Here is a 24,766-nt window from a genome sequence, read left to right on the forward strand (position 1 = left end):
TTGTTGCGCCCCAGGTGCAGGACCCGGCACTTGGCCTTGTTGAACTTCATACAGTTGGCCTCAGCCCATCGGTCCAGCCTATCCAGATCCTCCTGCAGAGCCTTCCTACCATCGAGCAGATCGACACATGCACCTAACTTGGTGTCATCTGCAAACTTACTGAGGGTGCACTCAATCCCCTCATCCAGATCATCGATAAAGATATTAAAGAGGACTGGCCCTAGTACTGAGCCCTGGGGGACTCCACTAGTGACCGGCCTCCAACTGGATTTGACTCCATTCACCACAGCTTTTTGGGCCCTTAACCCAACGAAGCATATGCCAGTCCAAGCCATGAGCAGCCAGTTTCTTGAGGAGAATGCTGTGGGAAACGGTATCAAAAGCCTTACTGGTGTCAAGGTAGACCACATCCACAGCCTTTCCCTCATCCACTAAGCGTGTCACTTTGTCATAGAAGGAGATCAGATTTGTCAAGCGTCTTAGAAGGAGATCAGGTTCGTCAAGCATTTATAATTCTAATGACGATCTCTGCTAAATAGTTTAAATCTTTACTTGTAAATCTAACAGATTTTTGCTCAAAATAAGCAGTAAGAACATCCATTATTAACTGCCTATAAAAGATACACTTTTGTGTGTGTGTGTGTTTTATTTTCCCCTTGTCACTTGGACAGCCACGTAAAACAGGTTTTACTAAAACAATGTGCAAGATAAAACAAGAATGCTGTTGGGAATTCAACAGAGAATCAAGGTGCTAGTTACCTGTGCAGGTTAAAAGTATATGGCAAAGTTAGGCACAACTTTGACTGAACAAGTATGTCTCCTGATTTTAAAAAACAAATTCTGAAACTTTGCATAGTGATGTTTCCATTCCTACATGATTTGTGTATTTATAAATCAGGTTTACTCATCTCTTAACAGTTCAAAAGGTCTACGATGATTTAATGTTAATTCTAATGAAGTTCTTTTTTTATTTTAAAAGTGAATTCACAAACTCAGGTTCTCAGAGCCATCTACATGCCGGTAACAGTGTACAGCAAGGACAAAATGTTGAGTTACAAGGCTTTAAGGCTTCCTTTTTTTTTTTTTTTTTTACTGTAAATTAACACACTTCTAGTCATCTTTGGCCTAGACTTGTTCCCAATTTCTTTCATTTTCCTCCCTCATTCATCCTTTTGCAATAACAAAATAACTATGACTGTCATGGCTCTTTGAAAAGATCATTTCTTTCCACCACACCAGCTGTACATGGAGAAGATGAAACTGACTCATTTGGCTGTATAGTTAAGTTGTAACTCAAAAAGAGAAAAAAATATCTCCAGGAATTTGAGCCAGTTTTATTTTTAGGCAGCTCCTGGTGTCCACTTGAAAAGGAAAGTCCTTTGAGAATTACAACCAAGCAGTCATAATCTAAAATTGCATTTAAGAAAGCACATCTAAGAAAAACTCTGGAACCAAACATCTCAACTTTTCTTAGGATAAAGTTCTGCCAGCATGAATAAGATCTTAGAAGTTGCCTCAGTTTGTTTTCCTAGCCCTGCAATCCTTGCTCAACTACTTGACCATGTAAGAGTATCTAACACATATAATTACTAAGCCAGGTCTTTATCACTTTAAAATGCACCTTTCATATGGGCACTTAGTCATGTTTTTAGGTGTGTAATAAAATGTTACACTGCTCAAAAATTAAGTGAAAATATAATTATTTCCAAACCTATCTCAAGTACATGCATAGAAAAGAATATGCTTCATAAAGGTATGAAAGATTGTGGTTTTTTTTTTTAATAGTTATGAAAGTGTCTAAGTGACATATGGTCAACCAAACAAAAACAGGTAAGAAATATGGAAGTCACAAGCAAGGTGGCTGGGAAATGGTATTTTTACCTTTAGTCTTTCAAGATACATATGTACATGTGTGTGTGTATATATATGTATATTTAAGTGAAAGATTGTACGTATATGCACACAGAAACATCCCAAACAATGGAGAATTTCCTGTAAAATTCCTGCACACTTGGCAAACATGTATTTTATATTTATGCTGCTAAATGAAAATTCAGTCTCACTTCAGCAGAGCTCTTGGACCCAGATAAATCTTGAGCACATATAAGTACTTGCAAAATGGGAAACTTAATGCAGCACTAACTAGAGAAAGTAATTAAGTGCAACCAAAGTGACAGATCCACAAAAGCAAGCAAACTTTTTTATTGAGAAGGCTATCTGGAGAGCAACATTTTACATTTTGGTTTAAACCAACAGAGTCCCACTGATGTCAATTTACTCTAACTGTACATCTCTTTAGAAAAAGGTTCAGCCTATTTTAAAAATACCATACTACCACTACATTGTAAGAAGACCATTTTAAAAAAAGCTTGGAGTACATCTAAAATTGAATATCTCAGATTACATAGTACTTAAATGCTTCATGCAATACAATTAAACTAGTTATAATTAGTGCCAATGCTTTTCCTGCTGATTCTCCAAGTTCATCATTCTGAAAATAACATCAGCTGAGTGAAAATCAAATCTACCTCATCTTACTTGTACTTCTCTGAACCTGGAGTAACTTCACTGAAGAATCCTGCATTTTTCTACTGTTTGGGCTAATATGACATCATTGTTTCCAACGGTTTATTAAAATTATACTAAAATACAATAGAATTGCACAAGAAAGATCCAAATGAGGCTGCGTATAACAACTGTACTTGTGGGTACACTACTTCATAGAAGAGCTGCAACTGCAGAAAATTTATTACACTTTAAATCATCACCAAAGTTCTGACTAATTCTTATCCTACTCCTTATTTTAAGCCGCTTAATAAAAAGTACTTTAATATTTAAATTCTGGCTGGCAGGCCTAATTAAAATAAGCAAGTCTCACGGCAGTTTTTCTGTTCCACTCAGTGGATGAAGAAGTCACATTCAAATATTCACACAGAATATTGAATTTTGTAAGCTCAAAATTCACTGCCAAGAAACTGCCTCCAGTATTCAGTCAAGTTTCACTATTTCAGCAAACAAGCATTCTTTCAAACTAAACTGGGACTTCTCTAAAAGTAACCAGATAAAGCTGGTCAAAGTGAAAATAAAGAAAACTTGAATAAACAGCAGTCTAAAATATCTTGCAGAAGCAGCTGAACTATACCCTGACAGACAGATGAGCTACACAAGTAACTGGGGACAACCAAGTGCTATTCACATAAACAGTGAAGAAGATGCTACGTTTCTTTCTTAGAAAAATAAATGTCTTAGCAGAGTATCACCTCAGTTAATAAAGTCTTAGCCACACTACTTACCAGAAAGAGTTCAGAAACTCAGGAAAACCTGGTAATCAAATGCATTTGAGTTAACTGTGTAGAGTTTTCCTTAACATTTTGTTTTCATATTATCATTGTTATCAGCACAATGTTGAGCCCTAATAAGCTGTTTATCTAGCCCATAATAAGGAATAGGTACTCAGTTGCACCCAGGTCCACTACTCAATTTGTTTGAAGACTATTCACTTAGCCTGGCTGAAGAATGGGCCCCTCAATTAATGCAAAACAGTGAAAACCTGCAAGCATTTTGTTTGAATAAATTCCAAAGGTGATATTTGTATTATAAAAGTCAGTGAAACCAAGCCATTTAACTAGAGGCACAAGCCTATATTTTTATACAAATTCCAAACTAAACTTACTGCTTACAGTATCTTTGCTCTGACTCCTCTCTGATTCCTTTGCCTCTTCTTTGATTCCTTTCCTCCTCCTTCAGAGGTCATTGGTAGAACTGCATGCACAGATATTAAGGACTTCTGTGAGTTCTGCCTCCATACAGTAGCACAAGAGAACCTGGAATTAAACACATTTTCCATGAGGATGTTTATGTAACCACTGCATTCCTTGAAGATTTTTAAAAGGTTTCCTTCTCTGTGCCAATTGTCTTATTCCAAGTACCCTTCCAGAACCTTAGCTGTTTAACATTCACCCATCATAAATTCCACAAATTTTCCCCATTTATAGTTTGGAGATTTCTGACTAGTTTACATGCTCTATTTCAGCTTTTTGGCTCAACCAGCTACACTTTTCATAGGCTTGACTGCTCATTAATCATGCCTGATAGATTTAAAATCCAACTGGCATAATTTAGTCAAGTAGAAGGAAAGCCAATGAGTCAAGGGAAGCAAGTTCACAAGAAATATTTTCAGCTTTGGCCAATGGGAAAAAGAAAAGCACATTGTAAATTTGTTCCCTTTGCAAAGTGTTTCACATTTTTAAAATATTTGCACTGGCATGCATTCTGCCACGCACCCCCATTATCTACCGTGCTCTTCTTTCTCAAAGTGTGATTCTGTTCGATTTCAATAAAAGTTACAACCACCTATAATCCCAGTGCTACTAGGTTAAAGTAGATGTTCTGTATAGGCAAGATGTATGGTGCATGCACAGAAACAGACACTCAGCTGAATTAAACCAAAATAGCTCTGGGGCCTTTATTATGTCATGAGGATGTACAAGGTTATGAAATAGGGTTGAAGAGCTTTGGGAGTGAGGTAGGACTGAATTTAAAAGCAGCAGCATGTTATTTATTCAGGGTGCACAAAGTGAACTGCTCCTGCTACTGTACTGCTGTAGCTGATCAGAGGGTTATGAGAAGATAGTAGGAATTCCCACACATCTTTAGAAATTGTGTTAAAAATGTACAAAAAGGGACGAGGTTTCTATGCTTAGCTTCTGTATGTCACTAAATGGGGAAAGCTCTACAAGTAAAAATTCTTTAGAATAGAAAAATGAATATATTAACTCCTTCAGAAGAAGCCTTTTAAAGTTTTCTTTTTGACTCCTGAGCCAAGCTTCAATCAACCCTTCCAGCGTATGTCCAGGTATGTCCTTCCAGGTATGTTCTACCCTGTGACAGCTACACCATCTCTTCACCTGCATCAGACAGCAAAGTCAGCCCATGAAGCACATTGTGTAGACATGAACAGCACGGGGAGAGCCTCACCGATCCTCTGTGCACACTGACCCAGTATCCCTACTATCCCTATCCCTCATGCTTCAGCACTGCAGTTCAGCGCCATTTATCAAAGCAATAGTCATGGGTTAGAAAGAATAATCCTAAAGGGTATTTCCAGAATCTAAATCCAATTAATATAGTGCAAAAGAAATGAAGAGCTTATGAGTACGTTCTGACAAAATCTTAGTATGCTGCACAAGGACAACAGATACCCTGAAAATCTCTACAGAAAAGTGCAGTGTTTGATCCAAAACCATTTCAGAAAAACAGATGCAAGCAAACAAAAGCATCCAAGACTATTAGGATACGCAAGCAACCCTGTGCACCTCCAAGCACCTTCAAAAACAGAAACCTTCACACGTGTTAGGTTTTTAAAAATCACCAAATATCTGCTTCTAAGAGACTAGCATGCTTTTTCAAGGATTCATGAACGGACATCTGAACAGATCACTTTACTTTTAAAAATTCTGGATATATTGGCTATAGGGAAAAGAAAAATATATGGAAACAATTTGCAAAAGATAGGACTCTCCTGTTTCCTCTAGCCTTTCTTTGTAAGGCTGAACAAAGCCAAGCATTAAAAACTCAGTTGCTGATATTCACTTCTACCAGGACTGAGTTAAGCACAACAACAAACTCTCCAAGCTGCTAACACACAACGATATTAACACATATTTCTCACAGAAATATGTAGCATTTAGACTATTTTCCATCATGAAAAAGCACAAAAATATGTAAACTTTCAAAAGGAGGGATGACCTAGCAAACATTACACAGATTGTCTTTTTTCATATTTACCTGGAAAAAATGAAGAGAGCTTTTTACTTGATGTGATAGACTCTTTACTAGACCAACCACGGATGGTACCTGGTGCTAAAATTATACAGCTGTTCAGAGACAGAAGGCTTTAACCATGAACACTTTACTCCTAAAAAGCAAGCACTGGGACACAGTTTTGATCATTTGTGCAAGAGCAGGATAAAGCCCATGAGGGATTCTGTCACAGTGCATGGCTGACTGCTGGCTAGGGAGAGAAATTATCTTTGCTCATTTCCAGCTCTGCTGAAGGAAGAATTTGAGAACTGAACTACATCAGAAGTAGTTTTTGGTTATGCCCTATAGTGCTGTGCTACGCTATTTAAAGTTGTAAAATACTAAATAAATAAATAATAATGAAAAAGAACAGAAAAGGGGAGAGGAAAATATTGGCACAACAACAGGTTTATAAGTCAGTGTAGCTAGTTTTGCATTTAGCTGCAAGTGACTGGTAACTGAAAAAAATAAGCACTCGGATACATAGTTAGGTCAAGAAACTGTGGGGAAAAATAATAAATCATATCTTCATTAATTACTCACTTTTTCTGCTGTTTGATACATGAGTGACAATGTTCTGGTGGGCACTTTCTGACTGCCTAGACAATGGGAGCACCCATGTACGACTGGATACATTGAAATCTAGGCAGAAAGTGACAGAAATTCACCCCCCCTCCAAAAAAAATAATTTAAATTTCAATTCATTACTAGTTTTACTTTGACATCTATATTTCATTTGAGACAACATGCCTTATAATCTGAAACTTAATGGGAATGAACATTACACTCTTCCATACAACAGAATTAACAGAATAATGAAAGGGCACATTTCAATGTAGTACGCAGTATTCAAAATATGACTGCTTGATGCATTAAAATGAACATTTCAGAAAGGCAGAAATCACTTATTCTTCTCCCCAGTAGTCTGATTCACTATTTTTGATTTTCCTTAAAAAAAAAATTAAATCTGTAATGAAGTAGAAAAAGTACAATCACCAATTGTGTTACGTAGAATGAGAAACTGATGCAAAAAGCTTGTAAACTCAGTCTGAGAATAACCGAATGCTCTGAAGCATTCAGCAAATAATTGCAAATATCAGATGCATTCAGTTTGTGTTTGCAAATGACCTATGCAAAAGCAAAATCACTCAGTCCTATTAAAATTGTGACTTGCCTTACAAAACATATGGCCTACTTTCAGTTTGGGAAAGATAACTTATTTTAAATGAAGTTAAGCAAGAAAAAAAAAATCCAATGTGTTTACTACATCAAAGACAAAAGGTTCCTGTCTTTGCTCACAAACAAAATATTCGTAGAACTCGAAGCGTACAGGAAACGAGATAGACCACAAATTCATAGTCAAGGAGTCGAGAGAAAAAAAAAAAAAGTTGTCTTCCTCCTACAAAAGATGGACAGAACATTAGAAATAATGTTCTCCAGTAATGGTTGGTACAGGAGAATAAATTTAATCGAATGAACCATAATGCTTACGTTACTATTTCCTAGCACTGCATGGTTTCCCTGTTTAACTATAAGACACTATCTTACTAAACTGAAAACAGTTTTGCTTGCTGCAAAGAAGACCATATGCCAGTGACTGTCTCATTCAAGTATTTCAATTAAAGCTCCTAGTAACGTAGTCCAAATCCCCACTAACTGAGCTTATTTAGATTTGTAGAAGCACAGAGGAAGTCTTTCCTATGCTAAACTGTGTTCAACAGACACGTGCTTGTTTCCTTTCAAACTGCAGCTCCAGAGAAGGATGGCAATGGAAAGTCCTTAGCCACGTATTTTACAACCACTTACCACAATTTGGAAATCTTAGAAATTCTGGTGAAAGCAGAGATATTTGAATGGAAAAGAAAAAAAATTCCCCCACACATGAAAGCTTCTAATTCTCAAGTCAAACAAGAACTCCCAGTTGTATTTGGACAGGATATTAAATAGGATGTTCAAGTTAAATATTGCAGCTATTGTTTTATCAGACCAAGATTAGGAAGAACAAAGATCATGGCACTGGGCAGGAACAGGATGGGGGAAAAGAAAAAAAAAAAAAAGAGGATTTTGAAATTGATCTTTTTTATGCTATAGCACAGATAGGATAAATTCAAGAGGTAGTGCTAAAGCAATAAAACTTAGTTAAAGCTTTTGCACCTGCTCTGGCAGATGGATGCAATTAATAACAGAAAAGAAACAGAAGAGCTCATGTAAAATTGCTCCCTAAGGGTTAGGTTGTTTTAAAATTAAGCTGACACACTTTTTTAATACAATATATTATGGCAGAGATGTGTTTTGAAGTGAGCTGTCTAGTTTACAGCAAATGAACTCATTAGCAAGGCGTATAGACAAACACAGGCCTGGCCCCACAATTAGTTTTCATACTCAATCTGCAAACAGCTAATGTATTTTTTAATTGCTCCTTGTAAAGGAAATTGTTCTGACGTTTTGCACAGGAAACAGTATCATACTTAAGCTGATTTTCTCCTAGAGTGAATGAAAGATTTGAAAACATAAGCCTGCAAGCTTTAGTCAGTAAAATTCTTGCCTGTGTACCTGCAATGTATCCCTGCAGTAGTTCAATCCTCACATCCAAAAAACAAGCTGAAAGTAAACTTCAGTATTTGAAGTCAAATCAGTGTTAACAAAGATGAAAGGCCTCATATTACAGTAGATGTGCACACGTGAGCGTATTTATATGCACACACACTGTCACAATACTTGTACGCAGTAACCAGTCATGATGATGCAGACATATGGCAATCCGTGATGTTAAATTATGAGGACACTCCCTACTAGTTCTGGCCCACGTCAGCTGGTGTTTTCCCAAACAGCTCCCAGGGAGGTTCAGGGCTAGCACAGGTCAGGGATTGCTACTTGGATGCAGGTACAGGGGTCGATGGGGTGGTAGTGTAGGGATTTTAGTAAGAATTGTGGCTGCCATCCACGTTGCACCATGGCACCTAGCCTCAGGGCCAGAGAACAGCATCTGGCCCATTCTGCTTACAAGTACAGCCACAGACAAATTCAGTTCGTATTCCCAAGTCAAAAACAGAAAGAACATGTAAAACCTCAGCAGAGAACTAGCGCAGTAACAATACATTATGAGCAGTTATGTTGCTGCTGGAGAATAAGACTGATTTCCACAGTGCAAGCTAGCAAAGAAACTTCAAAAAGCAGTCGTCTTTTTTTTTTTTTTTTTTAAAGTCATTCCTCAGCAAAGTGGGCTGAAGTATTAGGTTATTTGTATTTCATGCATGAAAATCTTCTTTTGGATTTCTAGAAACCAGTAACAAACTCCCCCCAAAAATGCGGGTTTAGGGACTTGATGAACATGAAGAGCCTAAGTAGACAGAGGAAAAATAATTGAGAGATTGTTAGAAGTAGATGAGTTAATTGGATAATAATCAAATGACAAGCTGCCATTGTTATTAGCAATTTTCTCGAAGTAACCATGCACTAAGGCAGGAATAGCATCTGGTATTTACTGGAGTTATCAGTAAAAGAATTCTTCGTGCCACAGGTGATCTGATCTGTTTTGCTTTCTGTCTCTGAGATTGCTATGATAAAACAGGTAGATATGTTGCAATGTGGCTTAAAAGTTAGCAAAAAAATGGTAGCTTGCAGCTTAACAATCTTACAAATCATAAATAAATGACTTAATTTGATAACTGAAGAGCCTAACATCCTTGAGAGCATTGTAAAACAGTGGCATAAAAGGATTTTCCATTTGATCCATTTTAATATTCCTAGCAGTTATTGCAGGTAACTACTGTAATAACTGGATAATGGGGTAGGGAGTGCAGGGGTCACATATAAGGACTTGCACATTTCTAGGATGCACTAAATAAAACGTACATATGCAAATAGCCCTGAAACTTAAAAGGTATATGTTGTTACTGGCTTTGTGTGCACCTTTTTTGTTTATTTTGTTTTTATACAGAGCAGATGGGTGTCAGGCAGCAAAACAATAGCGAGTTCCAGAAGCCCTTGGAGCCTCAGCTTCCTTGCAAAGGGAGAGCAGATGCTTTCTGCTGGGGCACCGCACACCCTGCAAAGAGCATCACCCTGTCCAAGTCCAGCCATTAAAAGGCCATCCACCAGTACACTGAAGAGGCTACATCCCTTCAAAAAGTCATCTTTTCGTAACACTGTATGCATCCAATCAACATACCAAGTGGTGACTGAAAATTTAAGGATGCTGGGATACCCAGGGTATCGTATCACAATGAGCGAGAGGCCATTCCACATTCAAGTTTTGAAATAGCTGACCTAAGCTTTTATAAGCATTGCTACCACAGCACTTAGCATAGCGCATACTATATTAACCTTTTAAAATTATATTATGTATGATGGCAATACTTTATCTTATTTAGGTGGCTGTAAGTAAAACCTACATCCGACCTCTTCCTTGTTCTTATGTTTCTGCATATTTTGGCAAACTCACTTTGAATGGGGCAATAGAAAACATACAAATGAAGACAGCTTCCAAACCACATACATTGAGCGACTGCAGATAAAAATCAATATTTTAATGTCTGGCGAACAAAAAACAACAAAACATCTCTCTCGCTTCCAACTATTGTCGATGGCTTTGACGAATTTCATTCAAGAGGAGCAAAGCTTCATTCAACCTAACCACTCCAGAGGAATGAGTGACCAGCAGAGCAAAAAAAAAAAAAACCAAAAAAACAGTTAACTGATTGTAAAAAACTGATTGTGCTCTTATATAGTGATTAAAATACTTACAAGCACCAGATCTAAACTGCTATATTCTTCAGAATATTAACAGGTAAAATAAAAATTGTGTCAGATCACTCATGATTAAGAGAGAACCGTGGAGGCATTTGAATGTATGTACTAAACTTGGGAGCCTTAATTAGCTATCAAACTTTCCTAGGCCCCTTCCACTTAGCCTGAACAGAAAAACTCTCTTTCCCACCAAGATTCAAAGTATCTGATTCAGGTTTCTGCTTTGAATCACCTCGTTGTCTTTTTGTGGTCTTTCAATAGATTTGCACACAGCAGACTAGCTTCTTAATTTAAACTACTAAATTGCACAAAGCTGAGCAGTAGGGATTACCCTCTCACATGCCCTTCTGGACGGCTACATCAACATACTGCAATTGGCCAGCATCAAAACAACCCAGCTGGCCAGTGCCTTCAGCCACCACCCTTTCAAGTGCCTTTTATCCTCAGGCACCCCACAGATCCGGCCGACAAGTCACGTCCTTGCATTCTCCAACGCTAACAAGCGCATCCCTTGAACTTCAAACACAGCAGCTGTTTGCTCCTCCTCTCCCAGTCTTTTCTTCTCAGCTGTCTTCTATCAAATGGTCCCTTCACTCTGCGCATTTGAAACCACAAAGGCAATGCTGTGTCTTCTAGCCCTTTCACGGCACAGCACACGAAAGTCTGGCTCATCTTTAACACGCCTGATGCTGAAGCTGCAGGTATTTCTTTCAACCTCTTTCCGTGCTGGCTTGCTTCCAACATAAATTCACGTGACCCGCTGAGGACTCTATTTCCCAGAATACCTGTGCGTACCATGCAGCACAGACAATGAAAAAAAGTCCATTTGAAAACCGCCTGCTTCTGTAACACAGCTGGCTATTCACTTAATAACACAACACACACACAGAGGGATGCAGGAAACCAAGCTGCTTATTCCTGCTGGCTCTGCACTCAGATGAACTGCAAGACAACATGACTCAGCCCCATACAGCTACCAAGGCCAACTCACAGATCATAGCTCTTGGCAGTGCATGGAATGTGAAGAGAATGACATGAAAACAATGAAAGCAAAACAATCAACAAAAAGAAGTAAAGATTTAAGAAGCTCAGAAAAAGCGTTAAATCATTTGATTTATCCACAACCAAGATAGAGCAAAATGAAGAGCAGTCACTAACAACCTCATCTTACGCGAACAGAGCTCCAAACGAAGAAAAGGATAGGGAGAGCTGCCAGAGAAGAGTTTTAAACCAACATTTAAATCAACATAGGAAAGAGAATAATTTACAGAGCCTCCAGTGAAATGAGAAGCTTCCAACCCACTTAAGCCAAGTACCTGCCAATTCGTATTTTAAAGCTAAAGAGGAACAATGACCTTTGAGGATGTTACTGATGTGATTTTATTGTTGTGTGTGTGCCCACGTTAACAACTTAGATTTTAAACCAATAGAAAAGTACAAGCACAAAAATACCTGTAAATGACGTTATAAATAAAAGGAACACTGAAACACTCTACACCCATTTCTATTGCTTTTTGGACTCCTATTTTACTATAAATCAAGGATTAGGAAGAAAAAAAGAAAAATGGTTATTTCTGAGTCTTTACAAAATTACTATTAAAAGAACATAATTGCTGACATTCAGAAAACTGAAATTTAAAAGCACTCTTTAAAATTATTGTCTTCATAAAATAACCTTGGAGTCTTAAAGTGCTTTATTTTAGTTTCTCCGTATGGTAATTAATTATAACATTAACACTCACAAAGCATAATTACGCCCTGGAAGGTCTTCAAAGGGATCTGAAATCAACTGTCTCGCACCCTGTGCAGTTAATCTTCACTTTTTCCTCTCCAACTTTCACAGGGAATATAAAGAATCTAGAGGAAAATTTGCCCCTAGACAGAAGTGTAACGTTAGGTCAGTTGGGTTTATGTTTACTATATCCCCAAAGAAGGACATCAAAATAGACACGGGGAAGTTTTTGCACTTTTGCTCATCGCCTCTCAGGACTGCACTGCAAACGTTACAGCCCCCAATGCCCTTGGCAGCTCTCCAGCCCATTTTAATAGAAGAAATGTCAGCACTGGCCGAAGAGCAGACCTCCTGCTCTCTCACAAGACGGGAAGAGAAACCAGACGTACAAAAGGAACACAAGTTCCTGCTCTTTTCGGCCGCAAGACCGAACCAAAACAAGCCTCAGGAGCGTGAAAGAGAGGCGCAGAGTGAAAGAAGCCCTAAAGGCAGCATGAAAGACCCCTGTGTTTTAACACACTTCGGCGAGAGGGAGCCCGTCCGATGCCCCTCCAAGCCCCCCTCACCCACTTCCCACCCCGCGCCGGCCTCCAGCCGCCCCCTCAGGGGCAGGACAGGAAGCTCCGTCCCCCTCCCCTCCACCTCGACCACTGGCCATTTCCCCCATCACTCCCAACCCCTCCCGGCTCCCGCCCGGCTTCACGCTCATTTGCCGCCTGCCACGTCAGGCAGAGGCGGAGCGGTGCGGAGCCGCCGCTGGCCCGGCCCCGCTCCCTCTGTCCGCGGCGGGCGTGCCGCGAGGGGAGGGGCGGCCATGTTGCGAGGGGAGGGGCGGCCATGTTGCGAGGGGAGGGGCGGCCGCCAGAGCGCCGCGGGGCGGGGGAGGGAGCGGGAGCGGGGCCGCGGCCGCCAGCCTCACTTTGTAGGAGTGAGGGGCGAGCGCAGCCCGCCCGGGGCTGCGAGCCGCGCTGCAGCACAGCCGCGCAGCGTCCCTGTCTCTCCGAGCCCGCATGTGCCCGCAGGACGCCGGCTCCACTCGCGCCCCACACCCGGCTTCCCTGCGGGGCTGAGTCCCGCGGGGGCAGCGCCGCGATCGCGAGTGGCGGCGGCGGCGGCGATCGGCGACAAGGGCCGGGGCGGCGCGGGATGCGCCCCGCCTGCCTCCTGGGGCGGTGAAGCCCGCTGCCGCCGCCGGAGGACGAGGAGGAGGAGGAGGGAGGAAGGACAGCCTCGTCCGACGAGACGCCTCGGGTGGAGGGCGGGGGGCGCGGAGCGGCTGACCCCCCCCCCCTCCTTCTCGGCGGCTCCCCCTCGTTGCAGGGAGCCTCGCCGTGTTGCTCCGTACGTATCCTATCCGCCTGTCCGTCCGCCTGTCCGTCCGCTCGGCTTCCTCCAGGGGCAGGTGCCTGGGGGGGACCCCGGGGAGGAGGTAGGGGGGCTCCCCCCGAGCGCCCCTGGGTGCTGAGGTAGCGCCGGGCTCCCTCCTGCCGGCTTCAGCTCAGCCCGGGGGGGTGGCGAAAAGTTGAGCCCGGTGCTCGACGTGCCCGCGGGCTTGCCCTTCTGCCTCGCCTCGCGTCACCTCGGCGGTGGCTCCTTTCGGGGCACCTTGTGAGGGAGCCTCTGTCTGTCTGTCCCCGCGTCCAGCTCGGCTCCCCCATGGCCAACTCCCAGAACGGCCGCAACCCGCGCAAGGGACGGATCCTGGGCTTCATCGACGCCATCCAGGATGCTGTGGGCCCCCCCAAGCAGGCAGCCGCCGACCGGAGGACTGTGGAGAAGACCTGGAAGCTCATGGACAAAGTGGTGAGCGAAGAGGGGGGCTGCTCAGATCGCTACACATGGGGGGACTGCATCATCCTGCAGCTTCGCTAGCTATACGCTGTGCCCCTCGGGAAGCGAGGGGACTTGTGTTTTAGGTTCTTCAAGCACCATTTGCCTGCCTTTATTTATTTTATTTTTTTCCATGTGGCCTCCGGCTATGCTTTTTCTTTTTTTTTAATCTTGGTTTGTGTCAGGAAAACAAATATGTGTGTTTGCCTTAGGCTATTGTTATTTTCAGATCCTTTAAAATGACTCAAACTTGAAAAGCTGAGCTGTCCTAATGAAAAACTGCTTAACTTAGTCTTGTAATCACACACTGTGTTTTTCGTGTTGGATCACATTGTTAGTCTGCAAACAAGACCTCTGAAGCATGAAACTTCAGCTAAGCTAATCGTCCTGTGAGACATGCTCATGATGGTAGCATAGATACGTTTGTGCTTTTAGGAATGTGCGTGGGGACTGGGGGATGTCACTCTTGTCAGTTTAGTAAACAGATTTGTACGCACACCTACCTTTTAAGCGTGTTCTGCATTTCAGTGAATTTTTACTACTTTTAATTTTCATTTTGAAACCAGATGTATACTGTACTGAAACTTATTTTTCAGGAAGTGGGAGTATAGTTTTCTAGAACTTCTCCTAGGTCTCTGGACCAGCCTGATAAATTTTATTTAGAATTATACAAGATGACAGATAGCTGTAGATTAGCTAGGAGAGCTTCTTACCAAGGGTAGGAATAGTCTGATTATAATACAGATAACTGTTCAGGGCGCACAGTTGCTCTGTTTTGCATGTGAGTGATACTTGACAGCTTCCTCTTGAAACTGCTGGAGAGTGAAGAACGCTACCTGTTAGCCTTGGGTCCGTATATCAAGAGTTATGACTTCTTAACTCAGTGATTCTCCATGAATTAGTGTAACCATTTGCTTTTCTTGTGGCTCTTGTACAACGTGGATGTTTAACATGTCTTAAAGTTTGTCAGAAGTTACTCTGATGTACTGGAGATATTTAATTTAATGTAACGTGCCTTGACAAGGTAATTTCAAAGTGTTTGATTGAGTTCTCATACGCTCTTCTTGTTGATGCTCCAAGAATTGCATTTGTATTTCTACCACAACTTCTGAGGATAATTATAAACTTAAAAACCAGCCTTCATAGAAGTGATATTGTATGAATCATCCGTCCCTGGGGATGTTTAAGGAAAGGTTGGATGTGGTGCTTAGGGACATGGTCTAATGGGTGATATTAGCAATAGGGAGACAGTTGGACCAGATGATCTTGAAGGCCTTTTCCAACCTTAATGATTCTCTGATCACAGAGATGACTTTATTATCACAGAGACTTTGTTGACATTTCACTATTAGTGATCAGGATGCTGTAAGCAGTGAGTATCTTGTAATGAGAAGTGCAATTATAAACACTTGGAAGCAGGCACTGTTCTTCAGTAGAAGGAAGTTTTCAGGAAACCTGGAATATGTTTTGTCATTGCTGAAACCACGTGGGGAATGTACAGCTTAATTTCTGCCCTGTGTCAGTCCATTTACAAGTCTATATGGTAAGATTGACTCTGGTTTGTTTATATATCCACAGATACCAGCAAATCTTGGACTTGTGGATTGCTTTTACTCATCCATTGTGGGATAACTTTATTTGTTGCTATTAAGACAGAGCATCGGAACAGCCAGTAAGGCCTGTTCTGTAGAATTCACTGGAAGGGCTGGACATTGTGCTGTTCTTTTTTTTTCATTTTACGGATAAGTGTCCTCAATTTGGATCTTTAATGTATCCTCTTTAAGCTGCTCTCAGTTAATCAAATTTAATTTCCAAATTATATTAAAGTATACCAGACAGGATGATGTCATAGTGTGAGAATGCCGTAGCTTTCTGTTTGAGTTTTTAGCATTTGGTACTTATAGTGAAAGGATGTTTGAACAAATTGAATATGTTGGCAAACAAATTTAAGTCTCAGCCTTATGTGGCAGGAGACACAGGAAGGTCATTTTATCCTTTGCCTAAATCAAAACCAGGGATTAAAATCAGAAATAGAAACCTGCTCGATCGACTGTTGCTTCAAATCCCATTTCTGGACTGTGTCCGATGACTGGTGTCTGTGGTGGTTCACTGATAAAATTAATACCTGGTGAAGGCGGTAGGCTACTCAAAGCCAGTGGGGTGCCACCCAAGGTAGGATTGTAGCTTTGAGGTCTGTTTTGCTAGTTGTAATAACAGTCATCATTCTGGTTTGTTCTTTACCAATAGTAGCTGTGGTAACCATCGTTTTGCTGCAGTTAGGTAGCTAAAGTTTTCTGCCTTCTAAAGATGCGAGTGAAAGGGAGGATGGAAACATGTAAAGCTATTACTTTGACCAAAGGGTGAAACAAGAGAGTTCTTAAAAGCTGGGAAAAGAGCTCAGTCTTTCCCAGTTTACCTTTCTTTCCTACCTGTACCTTTCTGTACCTTTCCTTTCTTGCTTTGTGCTTCTTTCCTCTGTTGGCAGGTGGTGTTACCTGTATGGATTACTTGCTTTCAACAATAAAGGATTAACACCAAGGCTACAAATATCACTATTTTATAAGAACTCGACAGGTTTTAAGGTGTATGCAAAAGCTCTGGCTACTTAAATACCATACAAACTTGTGTGTGCAGAACTGGTAATATGTCATGCCTTGAAATTGTTAAAGCTTCATGTTAGTGTTTGTTTTTCATGGGCTGATGCTTCGGCTGTAAGAACAAGCAGAAGGCTGCAGTTCCACTGAAGTTGGCTCTTCCAACTTCCGTTACCAGTTAAAAAAAAAAAAAAAAAAATCAAGTGTGTAGATTTTGGGAGTTCTTTAGCAGGACAGAATATTGAGGTACTGCTCCTGGTTAGTGTCCTGTTAGTAAAGGCTGCTGTAAACAACATACTTGTGGGGAATAAAAAAAAAAAATCCCCATGTTGTAAGTAAGCAGTGAATTTGCTTTTTTTCTTTATACCTTCTACTTACATCTCCCTTTTATTCCTAATCCATTGGGATCTCTACTTTTTGAGGTTTACTGGTATGGCTTTTTACAATGAGTTTACAATGCTAACTGAGGGGCATCAGCTGTTAGCATTTAATGTCCAGTTTCTCTGTTCTTTTTCTCATGGATAAGCTTTAGCTTAAGAAACAAAAATATTTTAATTCCTTTGCAACGCAAAGGATGATATTCCTCTTATGGTTTAGAAGGCTAGCCCTGCTTTCCAGTGCTAGCATTGTATATGCAAGTCAATCATACATCTTTGAACTTCTGGCAAGCCAATCACTATTTTTAAAAATGCTCTGTATTTTTGAAAGTTCATATTCTGTAAATAATGTTCTTAACAAATAACTAAGTCTTCCTTTAAACTATGCATAAATTACATGGAACATTTTTTCTAAGATTCTAAACCTAATGATTTTAAAACCTAGAAGCTAGCAGTGCATTACTACTAGAAGATGATGGTTATCTTGGGAGCAACTTTGAGAGAAAATGTCTATTATATAAACATGGGTGTAGTTCAGTTAATTTGCTGCTCTGGCTATTTAGACTTGGCAGTACTTTTATGCACATTTTACTATGGTAGATTTTAAGCCAGTAAAATCGTGACATGTTCTGAACAGTTGTTTTGTTGTTGTTGTTGTTGTTTTAAATCAGAATATTATAGTAACTTTCACTTTTCAATACTCTTACACATTGGGTCTGAAAATAATTGTTTTCTACTCAGATTAACAGTTGTATAAACTGTTTGAGTGCTTTATCATAGCCCACCATTTTGTTTGACATAGTAAATGGGGATGGCAGTTTGATTTGCTATTTTAATAATTTTCTAAGAGCAAATTAGAGCGCATCTCCAAAGCTCATCCTGTTGACTTGGTGAGTAAAAGATGTATTGCCTCTGTAACTTAGTAAGTAGTGTAGTTTTCTTTTACATTGACAGCATACAAGTTTTCAGCAGCATGTAAATGAGTATACAGAGCACAGTTCAACAGCTTGAAACCCTGTGCTGATGGGTGATGCTTTGAAACACTTAATGTAATTGTTACATTAATATGCAACCTTGCAAGTTACTTAAAAGTCATAGTTCCACAAAGGATCTAGGAAAGACAATTATCGGTCATAACCATGGTATTCTTCAGTGTATTACCTGGTTGAAGTTGATAGGAAGTTTTATGTCTGCATAGAATGTTTGTGGAAAAGAATTTAAATGGAGAAATGGAAGCTTCTCACTTCCTAACAAAAGTATAAATGACCCTCCAAAGTCAGGTGTCCTTGGGTGTATGTAGCATCAGCATTGTAACTGCGTATTTCTCAGGTGTGGAAACATACGGTGCAGTTGTGGTGTGGTAGCTGTTGAACAAGCACTTGCTGTTTTCTCAGCTGAAAAGTTTAGTGATTGGTCACCGCTAGTTATATTTTGATGAGAAGGCTTCTTTCAGAGGAACATTTCTGTGGGGAGAAAAAAAAAGTCATTGCAGTTAATGTAATTTCTGGCAGAGGGCTATACAGTGAAGGAGCGTCATGCTCACATTTCATTCATTGTCCTGATTAGCACCTCCCTCATTACGTTTTTTGGAATTCACTGTCCGTAGCATCGTGTGTTGTGGTTTTCTGGAGAATTGTTATGGTGTCTTACTGTAGAGCTACTTTTGTGCTGTGTTATTTCAAAACATTCTTAATACTTTGACATTTTTTGTACTGCATGGCAGAATATACTAGTTAGAGGTTTTCAAGGTGTAATTTTGGAAGTCTGCGAGCACTGATGCTGCGATTGTTGTAGTCCATTCACTGCAGCTGAAAACAGTGTTTAGCGGATGTTGTACTCACTAGATGCTCTGTTGTAGCTGTGTTGCTTTCCTTGTATTGTCTTTGACCTGCGTTAGGTGTTTAAACAGATTGTGCTGGGGCTTGAACAAAAGTTCTTTTGTCTAACTAGTCCAGGGCCTTCAACTTTATTGTTTGCTATAAAAGTGGATAGAAGGTACAGTTTTCTGTAAGAAATCAATCCTCTAAATACAAGTCCTATCCATTACTCATACCTGAAGATGCTATGGAACAATGCCTTGTAACTTCAGTCAAATGTCTTCAAAATTTTAAGAGTAGTGGTGTTTCTTTTGTGTTTTTGGGAGGAAGAGAGTTTTTGTTTTTTTCCCCATAGGGACTAGAGTAAGCTTGTCTGGAAGTTCTTGAGCTAAGTCTGTTACTGGTAGATCAGGATAATCCCCTAGTTACTCATAAACAGAATTGCACTCTGTTGTTTATGTGGTTCTGGAGTAAGACTTGGATTTACCCTGAGATAGTGGAAGAAGCTTAACCTTTCTCAGTTTACCTCAATGAGAGACATTTCTTAGTAACTTACTGATTGCTATTCATTTTTTAGACCGAGTGCTTGCTAAATATATACATGCTTACTTCCAGTCATAACAATACACAAATCACACAGTGATATGATTCATGTCCGCTGCTGAAGTGTTGGTGAGGACTGCTTTGTAAAATGTAGTATGGGGACTTTTATTTTTGTTTCTTTGTTTTGAATTCTGTTTTCTTTTGAAGAAAGGTATGTATGCCACTTCTGGTGGATTGGTAAATCTTTTGCGTCAGCAGTTGTCATTTCTTTTTGCTTGCTTATAATTGTGAACTGCTGTGGTACGTGTCAGGACATCCTGACTCTGGAAACCATATGGTTTACCAGCCATCTCTTTACAAACTTACTTCCTTTGGACTGAAACCTTGTGTGCTCTATAAAAGCCTTGTGCTACTTCAATGGACCACTGACTTTAACTACACATTAGCTTTTTTTTTTTTTCCCTTTTCCTTCCACTGAGAATGCATACAACTAATTGAGTTGTCCTATAGACAAATTTTCGTGCAGCTTTCCTAAAGGCTTATTCAGGAGTTTAGGTTTCTAGTAATGTTCTGCATTTATCTCTGTAAATTGAGCAGAAGGTGAAGCCTGGTAAACCATGATGACCACAGGATCCTGTTGTGCTGTGTGACTAATGTCACTGGACTGAAGAAGACTTTTTAGAACATCTGAAAGGGAAACTAATTCTTCATTTTAACTGGGTAGTCCTTTTGTATGGTTGAACGGACAGACTATTGAAAACGCAAAAACCACCATAAGCGATTTGCTCATTCCTGTTTTAATATTTTTAATGGTAGTTCTAGTGTATACAAAACCATTCATATTCTACTTGTTAATGCATCTGATTGAAAAGAAAGACTTCAGAAAGAGAGTTAATTCCTTGATCATGAGGTTTAAAAAAAGTGAGGATAAATAAGCAATTAAAAATGATTGCATCCTTCTCAGCTTGTAGTCTGTTCTCATTGCTGACTTTTTTTCCTGAATAAATATTTTCCTCTTTTAAGCTGCTTTTTTCTACATTGTGCTGTTGCTCCAGAAAGTTGTAACACCTAATCAGGGATATTGATTGATGGCACCTGTAGTTTGCTTTGGGAGAATGTCAATCTTTATTGATTCATATTTTCACTAAATCACAGAGAATGCAGGTTCACATGAAAAAGGTGTGCAATTTTCATAAATTTTTCTCTGGAAATTTTTCGCTTCTGTCTTTGGGATACCAGTTCTTCTTTTCTAACTCTTCTACAAAAAGAAACGTGTGTCTCTGCATGTATGATTTTCAGATCTGTCTGCACAGGTGAAATTCTTTGCTTATGATTCTGAAATCTCCTTGAAGAATTCTGTCAGCTTAATTTCAGCATTAAAAAAAAAAAGTATTTAATCTCCTTTTTAAGTCTCTCTTTTTAGTTCATTTCTTGATCTCTGGGGTAACAGTACCATCCTGCCCTCATGCAGGCAGCCCATTCACTAGAACTGTTATTTTTAAAGTTGTATCTGATTCCTTCAGATTGAGATGTGATTCATGGACAAAGATAACCTTCTTTATCCATCCATTGTCCTAAAACTCTCATCCATTCAGCTTTCTTTTTCTGACCTTTAAAGAATGCCATCGTATCCAACCTATATTCGTTGAGAATGCTGCTCTGGGCATCTGCTAACCCACAATTTGCACTCTGTTGTCTTTTATTCTGCTAGCATTTTCTTTATCATGTTAAACAGAAACAACTTATTTTCAAAGTCTCTTGCTGTTTTGCTCTTGCAGTTGTGGTTTGCAGCTCCAGGCTTCATCAGCCACTCATGAGTTTACCAAACATCTTTATGCTTTACTTCTTTTTATTTCCTTCCAGCTTCCTCTCCATCTTAGGAGGAATTTCGTTATGACCCACTTAAATTATTGTAGAGTTTGCCTTGAAGCTTTTCTTTGCTGTTTTCTCTAGGAATACTTAGGACCCACTAGCGCACTGAGCCACTCTTTAGCATGAACTGTTGCGTTTGTGTCCTCATATTTGCCTGTATCCATCTGCTGTCTTTCTGTTTCCTACTGAGATTAAATTTCTCTGTGGGAAGGACTGTCTGTTTTACAATACATCAGATGGGTTCCTGATCCATTACTTGATCTAGTATGTGAAAGAGTAATATAAATTATTGAAGTAACAATGAATCAGTAAAAGGAAGGGGGGCTGTTGCGAAAGTCATGTTTTAAATACTTTCTTTGAATGGCATTAATGTTTCTATAGAACTTACGAGCTTGCACTGTTCAAATAATTGCTAGACATTTTTTTAAACTTGTTAGTGCTTGACTTTCATCCACTCTCCTATCTCCACAACCATGATCACAGTCCCCTAACTTTCCTTGACTGATGTGTTTTGTGTATGTTTCATTCAGAGAAAGAAACAATTGTGTTTACTTTGCTGCTTGTCATGCATGAAGGTCTAAAGTCGGTGAATTTTTTAATGGTGTAGATCTAGAAATTGGGGGAGGGGTTAGCAATATAGCTTTGAGTTTACAGAGGGATGTATGTTATATGAAACAAGTTTTTTTTTTTTTCCCCCCTGGAAGTGCTCAAAACCATACACTTTTTTCAAGTTGATACATTAGTAGAAATAGGAGTCTGCTTTCGGCAGTATTAAGATGTTTTTATAGCCTCGTTAGTTACCTCAAAAGAATGTCAAAGTCACTAATATATACTGTGGCGATCCCCAAATGATACCTATAAAACTTTTATGCCACATGGACTTAATTTTTTCTAAGTGTTTGCATATGTACAGCTGCACACACATGTGCAGAATGTGTTTCTCTGCAGTGTGTTAGCTGAGCACTCAAAATCTGTTAGTTTTGATTCCTTTACTTTCTACTACAGAAGATTACAAAACAAACTACCAGAGAGGGTAGGTAGCCAGGAGATAATGACTTTAAATATGCTTATGTTCAGGAAACAAAAACAGTACCTTCTTCTCCCAGAAACATTTCCAGTGAAGACTAGCTTCAAATAAAAGTGTTCAATTCATCTGAAGCTTACTCTTTTAAGCGATATATATTGTTCAATTGAATTTTGTGCCATTTAGAAAGATGCTGACTCCAAGTTCATGAAGATGTTATCTTCTAGTACAACCATAAAGTGGAAAAGGTTGAGTTTATAATATTTCATTTCCTAGTTTACAGTATCTGTGAGTGGCTTAATTTCTGTCTGTCCTAGCGAACAGCTTTTGAACCTCTGGCCCCATTCAGATCCTCTTCATAGGTGTAGCACTGTCAAACTTTACATTCCTATGGGTTTTAAAAAGTTACGTTATTGGAGAAAGAAGAGAGAGAATCATCTTTTGATGAAAATCTAAATTTTAAGGTCAGTTCGTAGTCGACACCAAAAATCCATGGGGAAATTCATCTGCAGCAGACAGACCTGTACAGAACTACTGCTCTTGGCATCACTTGCATACTGTGTTTTGATAATACTCTCCTTAGCACAGAGTGGACAGGCAAAGATGTTCTGACTTTAAAAGGAGACCCCCAAACTATAATAAGTAAGTGTGTTTGTTTTTTATAGATGTGGCAGGATTAAGTCAAATTTGACATCCTTTGACATTAGAGACTATGTTGGAATATTGTGGAATACAATTGAGATAGGATTTAATTCTTTGTGCCTGAAGGTTAGAGAAATATGCTTGCAGAATTTTAAGATGTCACATCACTTTTTCCCCCAGCATATTTCTTGTCTTTTAAAATTCACTTGTTTTTGCTTGTAGGTAAGACTGTGCCAAAACCCAAAGCTTCAACTCAAAAACAGCCCACCTTACATACTTGACATTTTACCAGACACTTATCAACATTTGCGACTTATACTGAGCAAATATGATGACAACCAAAAACTTGCACAACTCAGTGAAAATGAATATTTTAAAATCTACATTGACAGTCTCATGAAAAAATCGAAACGGGCTATAAGACTCTTCAAAGAAGGAAAAGAAAGAATGTATGAGGAACAGTCACAGGACAGGTAAGTGAACTATTTAAGTATAAGGTAGATTGTCTGGCCTGTCTATATTTTTAACAGTGTTCTTCTGCTGCCATTGTGTTTTGACATTTTTAATTATTTAAAGAGCAGAAATATTTATTGTTTGGGTTTATTGACCCTGCAGGTCAAACAGTAATTTGCTGGATTTGTTCCACTGTGTGCTCTTATCTGTCACTTTGCGACCTTTAAAACCAAGAGCATTTCCTTCATAAAACATTCATTTCATTGTAATTACTTGTTTGCAGGGCCTTACAATACGTAGTTTTTCCTCTGGCAGAGAGTGAGTGACTGTTATCTGGTCTGAGCTTGACCTCCCTGTAGCCCACTTGTTAAAACTGTGGGAGCCATGATGGATATTGACGTAGAGTTTTCCAGAGTGGTGAAATGGAACAAAATGATAATCATGTTTTTGAGATATTGTGTGATGTTAGCATGAGGTGATGATAATGTTAGTTTGGTGCTGAGAAGTCTTTTCAGAAACCTAATGGATTCCTGATTTGCAGTGATTCAATTTTAATAACCAGGATTAATGTCTACTTTGTGTACTGTTTGGTGGTGAGTAAAGAGGCTTTCAAGATTTGGTATTACTACATAATACTTTAAAAATATTTTAAGAACTTTTGTGCAAAATCTGCTTTTTTGTTTTGGGAAGGGGTACAGCAGTTGCGTGGCAGTTAGTCAAATGGAAAACGCGACGCTGTTTGCAGTTTCCCCTTTTCAAAGGAGACATGGAAGTCATGGAAGGGAAAATGGAGAGAAAAGGAATGGAGAATTGTATCTCTCTGCACCTGAGCTTACAGGCAGGGTTGCAGTATAGTTTTATAGCTGGTAAAAGTGGTGGTAGAAGCAATGGAATGTCTATATTGTTGTAAATGTCACTGCAGTCATGTTTGATTTTTACGTAAGTTCCTTCCAGACCTTTAGGTATGATTATAGCTATTCAGTATACTGTGGTATTCTTCCTTATATGAATCTTGCTTAACATGTAAGGAATTATTTTAAAAAGTATTTAAAGACTGTTCAGTTGTGAAGAGCAATTTGCCTAAGAGGAACAAAATGTACAGTTTGAACTATTTGATTGATGAGTATAGATCTTGATGGATGTTCTTTTGTGTTTGAATTCATAAGCAAGAAGAAGAATGCTTTCATTGTAGATGTGTGGTTACCAGAACTCCTGCAAGAATTGTTCAGTGCTGAGCCTATGGGGTCTTCCTTTAATAACCTATTTGTTGTATGTACAAAAGTCATTGTGTTTCAAAGGAAATAAGAACTTTTTATGGTAAGGGAAATTTG

At 39.5% G+C, this 24,766-nt stretch overlaps 1 protein-coding gene and 1 long non-coding RNA gene across 12 annotated transcripts in view; one reads left to right on the forward strand and one right to left on the reverse strand.

Moving 5' to 3' along the window:
* The window catches only part of LOC106038971 (uncharacterized), a 62,907-nt gene extending 50,477 nt beyond the window's left edge, over positions 1 to 12,430 (reverse strand). For both annotated transcript variants that reach the window (XR_010833732.1, XR_010833731.1), the window contains exons 1-2: positions 12,294 to 12,430; positions 3,681 to 3,824 (exon numbers count right to left, since the gene is read on the reverse strand). This is a non-coding gene — a long non-coding RNA (uncharacterized lncRNA). The remainder of the gene's footprint in view (positions 1 to 3,680; positions 3,825 to 12,293) is intronic.
* A 136-nt stretch (positions 12,431 to 12,566) lies between these two features.
* Positions 12,567 to 24,766, forward strand: part of CBLB (Cbl proto-oncogene B) — a 166,729-nt gene continuing 154,529 nt past the window's right edge. For 8 of the 10 annotated variants that reach the window (XR_007160749.2, XR_007160755.2, XR_007160750.2 and 5 more), the window contains exons 1-2: positions 12,567 to 13,624; positions 13,928 to 14,086. Coding sequence is in view for 7 of the 10 variants with exons in the window: in XM_067002731.1 (XP_066858832.1) it covers positions 12,567 to 13,624; positions 13,928 to 14,086 (1,217 nt within the window). In the remaining 3 variants the exon portion in view is untranslated. Of the gene's footprint in view, positions 13,625 to 13,927; positions 14,087 to 23,204; positions 23,456 to 24,766 lie in introns of all 10 variants that reach the window. The other 2 variants (XM_067002754.1, XM_048057225.2) reach the window with 1 other exon arrangement.

This window comes from Anser cygnoides, chromosome 1, assembly GCF_040182565.1.
Source record: "Anser cygnoides isolate HZ-2024a breed goose chromosome 1, Taihu_goose_T2T_genome, whole genome shotgun sequence".
In the NCBI taxonomy this organism is placed as follows: domain Eukaryota; kingdom Metazoa; phylum Chordata; class Aves; order Anseriformes; family Anatidae; genus Anser; species Anser cygnoides.